We start from the raw sequence: 13,503 nt of genomic DNA on the forward strand, positions 1-13,503 counted from the left end.
GTGTACAAATAAGTAAAAATTCACTTAAAAGTCATCCACTTAATTGTATGTGTATTACACTCCAGTGAATTATTTTCAGCCACGAGGCTAAAGATACTATTACAGCTCTTTTCTTCTAGATTTTTAAAGAACAAATAATGCCTTCATTTTATAAAGCTAGCGTAATCTTTATTACCAAAACATATAGAAACGATCATTTTATTTATGAACCCAGATACAAAAATTCTAAATAAAACATTAACAAATGCAATGCCTCTGAGTATTAGAAGAAGGTCATACTATGATCAAATGGATTTATTCTGAGAATATGGAGACATTTCAACATAAGAAAGATTATGAACAAAACTCTTCACATTTACTAAAGAGAAAAATACCATATGATGAAATTAAATGTGTATTTTATGAAATTTAGAAGAATTTCTAATAAAATAAGTCCTTAAGCAATATGTAATAGAATAACGCTTTTAAGAGAATTATGAATATATATACATGTATAATATAGACTAATTATTTATTTTATTCATATTTTGACCAACAAATGTCATACTGAGTAGTGAAGGCTAAAGCCGTTTCCATTACAATTAGGAACATGGAAGAGATGTCTGCTGTCGTTATTATCATTTAGATCAGGGGTGTCCAATCTTTTGGCTTCCCTGGGCCACACTGGAAGAAGAGGAATTGTCTTGGGCCACACATAAAATACACTAACACTAACGATAGCTGATGAACTAAAAAGAAAATCTCATAATGCTTTAAGGAAGATTATGAATTTGTATTGGGCAGTATTCGAAGTCATCCTGGCTGCATACAGCATGTGGGCCACATATTGAACAAAGCTGATTTAGATTTTTTAGTGTCACCTTCCCTGTGAGGCCTTCCTTCCCTGGCCACCTTGCTGAAAACTCCATTTCCTTTATTTTCCCACCCAAGCCTTCCTATCCCCCTTCCATGGTTTAATTCTCAGCATCAATTATAATCTAATATTTCTCCTGTTTACCTGTGCCATCCATTAGAATACACACTTTGTCTGTTCTGGTCACAGCTGTATCCTTACCGCCCAGAACCATGCCTGGCATGTCACTCTCTCGGTAAATAATGATTGAATAATGAGTAAGGTAATGAAATAATCAGCTTAAATCCTGGAAAAGAAGAGACAGAAGTATCTTTATTGTGTACCTCGAAAATACAAATTGAACTAGTAAAGCAGCTATTTAATTTAATGAAATTACTTGCCAAGATGCTTGGAGATAAAATACTTTAAAAATCAAAAATTTTCTTTGTACGGCAACAAATAATTAGAAATGAACATGGAAGAAATTTCTCATAGTGGCAAAAATTCAGGCATAAGTTTAAATTAAAAGGTATGATACCTATATAGATAAAATTATTTAAATATTTAAAATAAACTATGTTATTATAGTAATATATTCTAAATAGGAATTCTTGACACCATAGAATGTAAATGTTTCCTACATTTGTATTCATGTAATGCAATTCAAATCATAATCCCAATGAGATTTTTTTAGTACAGAATAACAAATCCATATGGAAGCATAAATGTCTCATAATAGTCAAGAAAAATTATTTCTAGAAAAGCTATAGAGATAGGCAACTTTTCTTAATAGATATTAAAATTTACCACAAAGCTACTATAGTCAAAATATGATACGGTTAACCCAGGGTAAATAGATCAGTGAACAGAATAAACAGACTATAATATTTCAAAGTATAATGGAAACAACATATGACTAAAGTGACATGTGAAATTTTTACAGGAAAAAGATGATTCATTTAATAAATGATGCAGGCAAAATTTGCTATCCATCTGGAAGAAAATTAAAATCAACCACTTCATGCTATTCAAAAATAAATGTAGGATCAATTCGATATAAAGTTGAAAGATAAACAGTAAATTATTAGAATAAAACAGGATAATTTTTGTGTAACCTCCCGGTAAGGGAGATCTTCCTAAACAAAGCAGGAAATTCAGAAACTGTGAAAGAAAAGACAGACATCGTATGTCAAAGGACATCCAAAATGAAGTAAAAAGACTAGGGGAAAATATTTTACACAAAGGACAGTCAAAAAGTTAGTATTCTTAATATAAAAGTTTTAAAATTGAATAAGAAAAATCAATAGAAAAATGGGCAAAGCATATGAACAGATTAATTTACACAAGAGAAAATACAAGTGACCGATAAGTATAAAAGATGATCACTCCATAGTCAAGTAAAGGCAAATCAAACCAAAAATTATGTTTAATATTTCACCTAATTTCACCAAATTTTGGCAAGTGTAATGACATTATAGGCAGGTGAGAATATAGATGAATAGGCTATCTCATAAATTTCTAGTAGAAATGTGAATTAATGCACACTTTTTAGATGGTCATCTCTTGATATATGTTTACATTTAAAATACGTATACTGAGACGTTATTGAAATATATGAAGATATATTAAATAATGAGATGTAGGACAACAGTAAGATGTAGCACACTGTGTATAATCCATTTTGGTGTGAAGTAGGATGATAGATTCAGTAGATACTGTATTAGAGTAGGTTTGCTACCTTAAAAATAGACTCAAAAAACAACTCAGAACTTACTGTTTGTTAAGTTAAGGGAAAGGTCGGGAGATTTTATGGACTAGTCTTAGAATTGGCACATATCACAGCTACTCACATTTAATTGACTGGAACTCAGTCACATGACCAAAAATAACCAAAGGAGGCTGAGTAATGTAGACTTGCTGTGTGCCCAAGAGGAAGAGGAGAAGAAATTTTTGGTGGACAGTTAAAAGTCTATGCGATAGAGCTAGATCCATTAGATAGATTACATAGATGGACAGATAGATAGAGCTGTCTAGCTGTATTTGCAGTTACACCAAATTCAGTATAAATATGATTTTAACTTCTGACAGCAGTTATAAGAAACTCTTAATAAAGGTTATTTTAAGGTTTGAATGAGGCAACTGAGGTTCAAATGAGGCAACTGGGGCCAGTTATTGAAATAAAGAAATTTAATCTGCTCTTGGGCGAGGTTCTATGTTCTGGGGAAAGGAGGCCAGAGAAATCGCGCTGATTTCCTGGGGCGTGGGGTTTTTATGATTATGAGGGACGAGCAACAGCTGGGTGCTCTGACTGGCTCCAGGGGAACGGGATTGGGACAGGGTGGGCCGCTATTGGTTGGAGGGTTGTTGGGTGGGTTTTTCCAGTGCGAGAGCAGGCTAGGGTTGCATCAATTGGAGCCTTCCAGGAGAGCTATGCGGCAGAGCTAGGTGCCGAGTGCAGAGCCTGGTGCCGGGTGCATAGTCAGGTGCTGAGTGCAGAGGTGGGTGTGTCCGGCCTCCCGGCGAGACAACCAGCCTTACAGTTATGTTATTACTTTAAAACCAAATACAAGAGAGTGAGGCTTTTATTTTATGCTTCTGTGTACTGTTTGCATTTCCTAAGCTTATGCATATATTCTCTTTTATTCTCTGCAAAAAAAGTGGTTACAGAATTTATTGAGAGACTAAGTTCTATTTTTCTTTTTTGTTTCTCCATGTACTTAAATTATATAAATACATTTATAATAACTAATATAAATAAGAATATAGTTAATAAATAATAAAAATATAATGCAGATATATATGTATATATGTGTGTGTAGATAGATGATAGATAGATAAATAGATAGATAGATAGATAGAACTGCTTTCCCCAGCAACTTGGTAAGCTATCCCACAGAAATAAGTGACAGTGCATAAGGATATATAAAAAAAAGTTGTTTATTGCATCTTTATTTGTAATTGCAAGTCTGAAAACAATCTGAATATATATTGATGGGATAAAAAAAATGTGGCAATACATATTATAGAATAGCAGTTCTCAAATTTTGTAGTCTCAGAACTGTTTTGCACTCTTAAATATTAAGAACTTCACATAACTTTTATGTGGGTTGAATCTATTACTATTTATTACATTGAAATTTAAAACTGAGAAATTTAAATGTATTAACCCATTTAAAAATAATAAATCCACCATGTTAACACAAATAAGATATTTTATAAAAAGTTGGGGCCGGGCACAGTGGTTCGTACCTGTAATCTGAACACTTTGGGTGTCCAACGTGGGCGGATCATGAAGTCAGGAGTACGAGAGCAGCCTGGCCAATATGGTGAAAGCCCATCTCTACTAAAAATACAAAAATTAGCTGGGCGTGGTGGCGCACGCCTGTAGCCCCAACTACTTGGGGGCTGAGGCAGAAGAATCGCTTGAATCGGGGAGGCGGAAGTTGCAGTGAGCCGAGGTTGCGCCATGGCACTCCAGCCTGGGGGACAGAGCAGACTCCATCTCAAAAAAAAAATTGGCCAGGTGTGGTGGCTCACTCCTGGAATATCAGCATTTTGGGAGGCCGAGGCGGGCAGATCACTTGAGATCAGGAGTTTGAAACCAGCCTGGCCAACATGGTGAGAGGCCGTCCCTGCTAAAAATACAAAAATTACCTGGCACATGAGAGGCAGGAGACTCGCTTGAACCCGGTTGCAATGAGCCGAGGTCATGCCACTGCACTCCAGCCTGGGCAACAGAATGACATTTCCACCTCAAAAAAAAAACAAACAACAACAAAAAAAACACTACTTATACTTCAAAACATCATCAACAACAACAACAAAAACATTTACTAAGAAAACTTGCATTGTTGGCTGGGCGCAGTGGCTCACGCCTGTAATCCCAGCACTTTGGGAGGCCGAGGCGGGTGGATCACGAGGTCAAGAGATCGAGACCATCCTGGTCAACAAGGTGAAACCCCGTCTCTACTAAAAATACAAAAATTAGCTGGGCATGGTGGTACACGCCTGTAGTCCCAGCTACTCAGGAGGCTGAGGCAGGAGAATTGCTTGAACCCAGACGGTGGAGGTTGCGGTGAGCCGAGATTGTGCCATTGCACTCCAGTCTGGGTAACAACAGTGAAACTCCATAAAAAAAAAAAAGAAGAAAGAAAGAAAAAGAAAGAAAGAAAGAAAGAAAGAAAGAAAGAAAGAAAGAAAGAAAGAAAGAAAGAAAGAAAGGAGGGAGGGGGGGAGGGAGGGAGGGAGGGAGGGAGGGAGGGAAGGAAGGAAGGAAGGAAGGAAGGAAGGAAGGGGAAAGAAAGAGAAAGAGAAAGAAAGAAGAAAAAGAAAGAAAGAAAGAAGGAAAGAAAGAAAGAAAGAAAGAAAGAAAGAAAAGAAAACTTGCATTGTTTCAAATTTTTGTAACTCTCTAATGGCTGGCTTAGTAAAAACAGCTTGATTCTCATACCGGTTTCTGCATTTGGGAAATCCAGCCTCATACAGACATTTACTTGGAAAGGGACGATTATTTTATTAACTTTTTCAGATAGTTTTAAAATTTTTTATATATCCCCAAACTCAACAAACATTTATTAAAGTTAGATTGCCATGTAAATATGAAGTCATATCAATGAATCATTTGTACTGTATAAAATTTTTATTTTGCACTTTGAGTGGATATTTTACCCATTCATTATTGTATGCATTAATCACTTGGCAAATATTGGTTTACTAAGTTATGCATATCTTCCAAATGTTGACGCACAATGTCAAAAAATCAAATTCATTAGTATCACTGATGCTGATGGTAGGGGATATGTTTCCCAAAAGCTTAAATTTTATCATCAGCAAAAAATACTGTCAGTTGTTTTCTTTGAAGTGAAAGTTTCACTTCATTCACTTTTCAAATCTTATTTCATTTCATTTCAAATCCCCAAAGCTGAATAACTAGATTTTCCCTCTTTCTTTAAAAAAAAAGTAATAAATGGTGCTTCATGGAAAAAAGCAGTTCACAATTTAATTACATAAATTTTAAGTTTGCTAATTAATTACATAAATGTTTATCCTTGAGACAACCATCATACTTCAGTATGCTGCCGAAAAGCTTCATACAGTCTTCCCATTACATCACCCAGAATATTGTAAAGACTCAAGGGTTGAGATTAATGTAATTAATTTTTACTGCTTCATCAAGGACATTCTTCAGTGAAACTGACCTGCTTTTAAAAGTCAGAGTGCCTGGTAGCAAAGAATATTTTGACTGCTAGTACAGGTTGGTATAACTGTCTTGAATCATTAAGCAGCCTAAGTTTGGAGCCAGTGACACCATCCACTAACCAGTGTGACTTAGGGAACATTTACTTCTGCTGAGCCTGTTTCCTCATCTGCAAAGTGGTGGCAAAGTACTTTCACACCCTGACACGTTTCCTGCAACAAATGTGTGAAGGGAAGTGTTTAAATTCCATGCACAATGCCGTGTCATAATTTAAGTGCCCAGTTTTTAGTAGATGGATTTCCAATATGGACTATTGTATTAATAAGAGCGGCGATTGGATGAACAGATTCTGACTACTGTTACAACTCACTCGGGGAGTTGGCTGTCAGAATTAGAAAGAAAAGCACAGTTTTGTGATATCCTTACTCTGTCTTCTCGTTTTATCTGGGAAGACATCCAATTGCATGACAACAATTTGGTTATCTGAGTCTTTGTTTCTCAACTTCCGGAATGAGAGCAGAATGCAGTAGAAAGGCAAGACCAAAGAGGCCCATACTACAGGAGGAAGCTTATTACTTAAACATACTCTGGCTTTCAGCTGTTTGTGGGAGCTGGTTGATACATATATTCCCCCAGCCATTTTCAAATAGAATGTTGAAGGGCTATGTGAAATTAGGAAACACTAATTGAGCACTGTAAGGTACTTTGAGAAAAGCACTTTGTTCAGATTCTTATATTGACTATTTTGAAAGGAAACTAAAACTCAGGATTCAAAAATTACTAAGCCAAAGGGAAAAGTCAAGCTGGGAACTGCGTCAGGCAAACCTGCCTCCCATTCTATTCCTAAGATAACTATAAAGATTTAAAAAACTACATACCTCCCTCACAATTTGCCCACTAGGAAATTTCTTGTGGGCCCCAAGATCTTTACCCTAAAACAGTTATGTCAAATTTCACTAGGACAATGTAAGTTGGTAGCTTATCTTCACAGGTGCGGGACAAAGTACAGAACTCAAAGTCATCCCTCTGCTCACCTGGAACAAATGCATGTCTGATTGCTTCCACTGCCCTACGTTTATTTTATCTTATGTAAAAATGCAGACTCATTGACCTAGATTAATGCACAAGTGCCTGTTTCTCTACTCCCCTCTCACATGTGAATGGTTGATCAAAGGCTCAAAAGCATGCAACCCTTTGCTTATCACCTACCCACACCTTTTAAAAAGTTATTCCTCTTTCCCCGATATCCACCCTTTCCCTTTTAAATATTGAAGCCTTCAAAGTCATCTTTGGAGAAAAGCACAGACCTGTCTCCTGGGTGCACATCCTTAACCTTGGCAAAATAACCTTCTAAATTGATTGAAACCTGTCTCCGATACTTTTTTGTTTACACTATGAATCTATGTTTAAGTTTTCAGTAACAATACACAGTAACCCAAAGGTTAAGAATGAAGTTATTTCCGTATGATGAGATAATAGCTGATTTTAGATTTGTCTACCACCAGCATTTTCGGTTTACTGTTTAAAAGTTGTTTACAATTTTTTTTAAATAAAAACAACACAGTGAGCTTGGTTTATAGCATTTTTATTGCAATTTTGCACAGCATTTGAAGTTTCAAAGCATTAGCACAATTTGAAAAGAACAGTTCATTAACCTTGGCAAAGAGAGAAAATAGAGATCACTGTGGTTCCAACCACTCATCTATACCTTTTAGAAAAGAAAGTTTGCCTACCCAAAAGCCATCATTTTAATAACACAATATTAGTGTTCTACCAGGCAGTAAAACACTGCAATTAAACCTATGATAAAGCTCTGCCACCCATTGGGTATTCGCTCTTGTCTTAGCAAAGAGCACTCAAATCAGTCATGGAACAGCCAGCAGTGCAACATAAAGTTTGTAAATCTCGTCTTGACATCACCGAATGCTTCTTTGACTCCCAAAGCCCTTCAGTGGGCATCTGTCTACCCCAAAGATGGTCTTCCCCTGAGGCATCCACCTTTGAAGGGTTTTGCTCTGGATTTTCCTCTGAAAATTCGTGTTTATTTGGGAGCTGGAAGGATCTTCCTGCCTCAGCTGTATGGAAGAGAAAAAAATAATACATCCTTAGACAACTCCTACAAAAAAGACAGCAACCACATTCCACTCTTGGGGCAATGAACTGGATCTCTGAAGTGAAATAGAATCTCACACATAATTATTTAAAATGTTGGTCTGGTTTCAGAGAGATGAGACATTTTGGGGAGAGCACAGTAATCTCCACTCCCCGCATTTTACAGAGGCAGAAACTTGAGTACAAAGAGAAGTAACACCCAGTGTCGCTCAGCTAGTCAGGACTTGACTTCTTTTACTCGCTACCTCTGCTGGATGACCAGCAGCTTCCAAAGTTATTAGTTATGTGCTATAATGAAAAAACCACATAAACGAAAAAGCAACCCTGTGTATGCCCTGCCATCTTGAGCAGTAAAGAAGGAAATGAAGATTTAAACCTCTATATCTGAAAACAAAAAGTGAACTTCACAGTTTTTGCCTAAGTCTTGTTTCCAAAGTTCACATATAAGCTTCTCTCACTTTAATTTAGTTCAAACTGACTTATCAGTGCCTTAGCACACGAGCAGGCACCAAGAAAATGGTGAATGGATGCTGGCTGGCAAACCAGTAATTGATCAGATAACTAATGTATGGGAAAACACTCTGAAAATCTAAGGAAGATTTAATAAGTAGTAGTATGATTTCAGAGATGTCCAACAGAGCTAGCCTTACAGATATCCATTCCACTGCCCTACCTATGTTTGTCAGAGAAATCCCAAATGTATTTGTATAGTGCATTTTGGTTTACTATTCCAGAGATTGTTGTACATCCTGGTAAGTTATGCTTACTCTCTTAAGGTTAAAAACCCATATAATTTTTGTTAGCGCCTAGTAATACGAACCTCAATATTAAAGTGGTAATGAAACTGCAAAATGCATGCTTTTCCAAGACATTAGCCCACCCAAATACGAATACTATAGGTCATTTTCTAAAATGTTTCTATCAGCAACATCATTTCAAATTAAATCTAAACCTTAATAATCATACATATGGTCTCAACATTTATTATGTAATCACATTTTTCTTTTCTAACTTTTTACTATAAAACATAGCAAATAGAACGAGTTATTAAAATAGACTCTCAAGCAAGGCTCAGAAAGACAAACACCTCATGATCTCACTTAAATGTAGAATCTTAAAAAGTCAAACTCAGAAATGTAGAGCGGAGAATGATGGTTATAAGAGGGTGAAGGTGAGGGGGTTGGTTGGGGAATAGATGGTCAAGAGAACAGAATTTCAGTTAGACAGCAGGAATAATTTCAAGAAGTCTGTTGTACCACATGGTGACTATAGATAATAACAATGCACTGTGCCCTTGAAAATTGCTAAAAGAGTAGATTTTAGGTATTATCACAAAAAAGTATGTGAGCTAATGCAGATGTTAATTAGCTTGATTTAGCAATTCCACATGTATATTGAATGTAAACATATTTCAAAACAATATATTGTACACAACAAATATATATAATTTTATCAATGAAAAAAATAATTTTTAAAATAGAATTTTCAGCCATGCCCAGTGGCTTATGCCTGTAATCCCAGTGCTTTGGGAGGCCGAGACGGAAGATTGCTTGAGGCCAAGAGTTTGAGACCAGCCTGGGCAATATTGCAAGACCCCATCTCTACGAAAATTTAAAAATTAGCTAGGTGTGGTGGCACACACCTGTAGTCCTACCTACTCAGGAGGCTGCGGTGGGAGGATCACTTGAGTGCAGGGGTTTGAAGCTTCAGTGAGCTATGATTGTGCCACTGCACCCCAGCCTAGGTAAGAGAGCAAGACTCTGTCTCTAATCAAACAAACAAATAAAAATTTTAAAATAGGATTTTAAATAAATTCTACCTCATAATTTAATATAGAATTGTCAGAAAGAATTTCAGTCAAATGTTTAAGTTAGCTGAATTGAATAATAAAGAAATAATGTGAATTTAATCACTTCACCATTTCTGAAGGACGTTCGGATCATTTCTACCTTCAAAATCCTGATTGTACAATTCCTACTACTAGAATTCCCACCCTGCTTCCCCACCACCTTTCATAATCCCCAAATCCTTCAGGACCTCTGTCAGTAACGACCACCTCCATGACACTGTTATTTATTGCAACAGTCCACTACCTTTTCTTCCCCACCTGAGACTCAGTATGGAATAAGTAAAGACCTTGGCTCCTGAAGCCAGATAGGCCTGGTTTGCTGAGTTTTCTTCTTGGTAAAATGATAAATGGTGGCAATTTTGCTTGCTTCACAGGATCCTTCTCAGATAGCTGAATGAAATGTTGCGCATGTAACTTCCTGGCACTTGAAAGTGTTCAATTAAGGTCAGCTTCTTTCCTTGCATCCGTATTTGACACCTGCCTGAATTCCAACTTATTATATTGTATAATTATTCATGTGTGAACGTCTTGCTCCTTCAACATGCTCCCTGAAATCAATGCTTCTGTAGCCTCCATAGTACCTTCCACAGATGCTGAGCTCATTGAAGTAGCCATGCAACCAAATGATTCCAAGCAAGGGACTAAAGAAAGAGGCCCTTATTTTTTGAAAGGTAGCATGCTCATCACTTTCCCAAGCCAAATTCAGTATATTTTGATAATTAATCACTTAAATTGACATAAAAATGCCTCAACAGTATTTAGAGAAACACTGAATTAAATAATGGTTTTAAAAACAGTTTGAAAAAATAAAAGACACATGTGAAAGGAAAATAAAGGAGACACATGATTTACTGTTACCTTGCTGAGCTTGAGGGATCCCCTCCAGATGCCTTCTCCACCTGGAGCTAGCGCAGATGTAGATAACTGTCCGTATGTAATCCAGCCCACAGAGTCTCACAGACTCATTGCTCCTCACTTCTGAGATGGCAAATAGGACAGAGAATAGAAACAGAGTGAAAATGGAGCCCTTCATTTTGCTGAGGATTGAATGAGAATCTGATGTGGTAAATATGGTCGAATCAAATTCTGGAGTGACTCTCACCCTCTTGATCAATTTATGCTAACTTTCCTGACATTCTATTGGTCAGAACCTCATCTTTACAATATTTGCTGAGCACATAGGGTTACACAGTAAAGTTTTGAAAATGTGGTTTTATGATTATTGCCAGCTATTCAATCACCTCTGAATACCATCAACGCAGAAAATTCATGGACTTTGGAAGTTGTGAAGAATGAGTTTTAATCTCAGCCTTGCTACTTACTGAGTGGCATAGGGCAAGTTTAAACTTTTTGAGTTGGGGGCCAACCCTGGTGGGTAACACCTGTAACTCCAGCACTTTGGGAGGCCAACACAGGCAGATCACTTGGGGCCAGGAGTTCAAGACCAGCCTGGGCAACATAGCGAGACACTCGTCTCTACAAAATATTAAAAAATTACTCAGGCACGGTGGCACACTTGAGCCCAGGACTTCAAGGTTACAATAAACCACGACAGTGCCACTGTACTCCAGCCTGGCTTATGGTGAATGCTGTCAAAAAATATATATGTTTTGAAATGCTGTCCAAAAAAAAAAACTCTTTGAAACTCAATAACCATATCTTTAAAATGGGAAGCCGAATCTCACAAGGGTTTAGTGAATATTGAAAGCAACATAAATGTCAGAACAATGGGATATCACACTTAAGTAGGCAAGCTCTCACGTCCTGGGTTTGAATCCTGGCTGTTGCCGTTACCTGGCTGTTACTTACCAGATCTAGACTCCTAAGCAAGTTTTTAAAGCATTCTTCTTTGTAAAATAGTGCTGATGATTTAACTACCTCATGGAGCTAATGCAATAATGTGTGCCCCGCTTGGTTCAATAAACAGCTAATAATTATTAGCTGCTTCTCCTCTCACCACCAGAATAAGAAAGTAGAAAAGATAACTTCAGAATTCAGAAGATTTCATCTAACTAGAATCTTGTTATCCTTCACTTATGACCTAGGTACACTTTTCTCAACACACATATCTATGAAAATAGAAAGCTGAGTCCATATCCCAAAGAGCTAAATTATACAATTTCTTTTTTCCTAAAACCTTTGAAAGCACTAGTTCTTGCAAAGGTCTTACCTAAACTGAGAATGCTGGAGTTTGAGATCTTAAAGAATTGTTGACTCTCTTGACTCCGTTTTTAGCAAGTTGAACAAATAATTGTTTAGTCGATTCTATGGAATCCCTGTCTGTGATTCCTGAAATCGCTAAAGTATGCGGCCATGATCATATCATGTGTACTCCTTGTGAAATCACTGTTCTTCTGTAGGAAAGCCGGAAAATAAAACAAAAATCTATTCTCTAATAGAAAGCATTTTTTGCTTTAAAAAACGAAAATTACTTCCAAGCATCTTGCTTTCTCCATTTCTTCGGACATAGTGAGAAGAATGGTTTAAGAAAGGCAAGACTTGAGGCAGGAGAAACAGAGAAAGGCTGTTTCAATAATTTAGATATGATGGTGACCTAAACTAAGGCCATGGCAGAGAGGATAGGGCACATGAGTATTCAAAACATAGACGGGCTTGGTACTGATTTAATATCAAGGGCAATGGAGGGAAAGCTGTCAAATATTATACCTAGATTTCTAGCTTGTTCAACTGGGAGGTAGGGGGGTCATTGGCTAAGAAAGGGATCAAAGAAGCAGGAATGGTTCTGTCATCAAAGTTACTCCATCTTTGGATGGGTCAAAGTCAGTGTCTTTTATCAACTCCAGAGGGACATCTGTATTACCGTGCTTGGCACACCCACAGCATCAACAATTGAGCCATGTGTTACCAAACTTCTTGTCTTCTTTGGAGATGTATACTGCCTATCTTGACAATGCCAGGTTTAACACAACACTGCAATAAACCTATGGTCAGTGGCTATGGATTGGGCTTCTGCACAACCCCAGGGATATTCAGCCAAGGGATGATCCCTACCTTGGATGTCAGATGGACTCTAGCATGATCCTGCTATCACCACCACTTGTTCCCCCTAGGTGCAAAATAGTCCACTCTTCTGCCAGTTCTTAATACCTCATTAGGGCTCATTTAATTTGGGATGAAAGGCTGGCAATACTTGAGCTCATTCTGTGACCTAATGGAGGCAAGTTAGCCAAGTCAGCTGCCCAGATGAAAAAACTCATGACAATAATAAAAGCCCTAGATGTGAAGCCTGAAATGTGGGGGCTTTAGTTTCCCAATTTATATATTGAGAAGGTTGGATTGAATTGCTGAAAGTCTTCTCTGCACTTGAAATTATCCGTCTTGCTGTAATTGTCTGATTATGTTACTCCCACCTCACAAACCTTCAGTGGCTCACCATTACCTCCAGAAGACAATCCAAACAATATGACATTTAATGCTTTTCACACAGGTCCCCAAACATCACTCTTTTCACATACCTCAAGGTACATGAAATGATAACCAACTGAAAAGGAA

The 13,503-nt window shown here is 37.2% G+C and overlaps 1 protein-coding gene across 1 annotated transcript; it reads right to left on the reverse strand.

Moving 5' to 3' along the window:
• Nucleotides 1-7,598: 7,598 nt before the first annotated feature.
• INSL5 (insulin like 5) lies at nucleotides 7,599-11,078 on the reverse strand. The gene is made up of 2 exons (XM_002750930.6): nucleotides 10,849-11,078; nucleotides 7,599-8,104 (listed from the first exon to the last, which is right to left on the reverse strand). Exons 1-2 carry the CDS (start codon nucleotides 11,021-11,023, stop codon nucleotides 7,872-7,874), a joined length of 408 nt encoding a protein of 135 aa, XP_002750976.1. The 5' UTR covers nucleotides 11,024-11,078; the 3' UTR covers nucleotides 7,599-7,871.
• Nucleotides 11,079-13,503: the final 2,425 nt, after the last annotated feature.

The sequence above is a fragment of the Callithrix jacchus genome, chromosome 7 (genome assembly GCF_049354715.1).
Source record: "Callithrix jacchus isolate 240 chromosome 7, calJac240_pri, whole genome shotgun sequence".
In the NCBI taxonomy this organism is placed as follows: domain Eukaryota; kingdom Metazoa; phylum Chordata; class Mammalia; order Primates; family Cebidae; genus Callithrix; species Callithrix jacchus.

Excerpts from the sequence above, each read along its gene's own strand:
- INSL5 (XM_002750930.6), bottom strand. The coding sequence starts at position 11,023 with ATGAAGGGCTCCATTTTCACTCTGTTTCTATTCTCTGTCCTATTTGCC. Across the intron at positions 8,105-10,848 it reads GATCCCTCAAGCTCAGCAAG|CTGAGGCAGGAAGATCCTTC; the intron begins GTAACAGTAAAT and ends TCTTCCATACAG.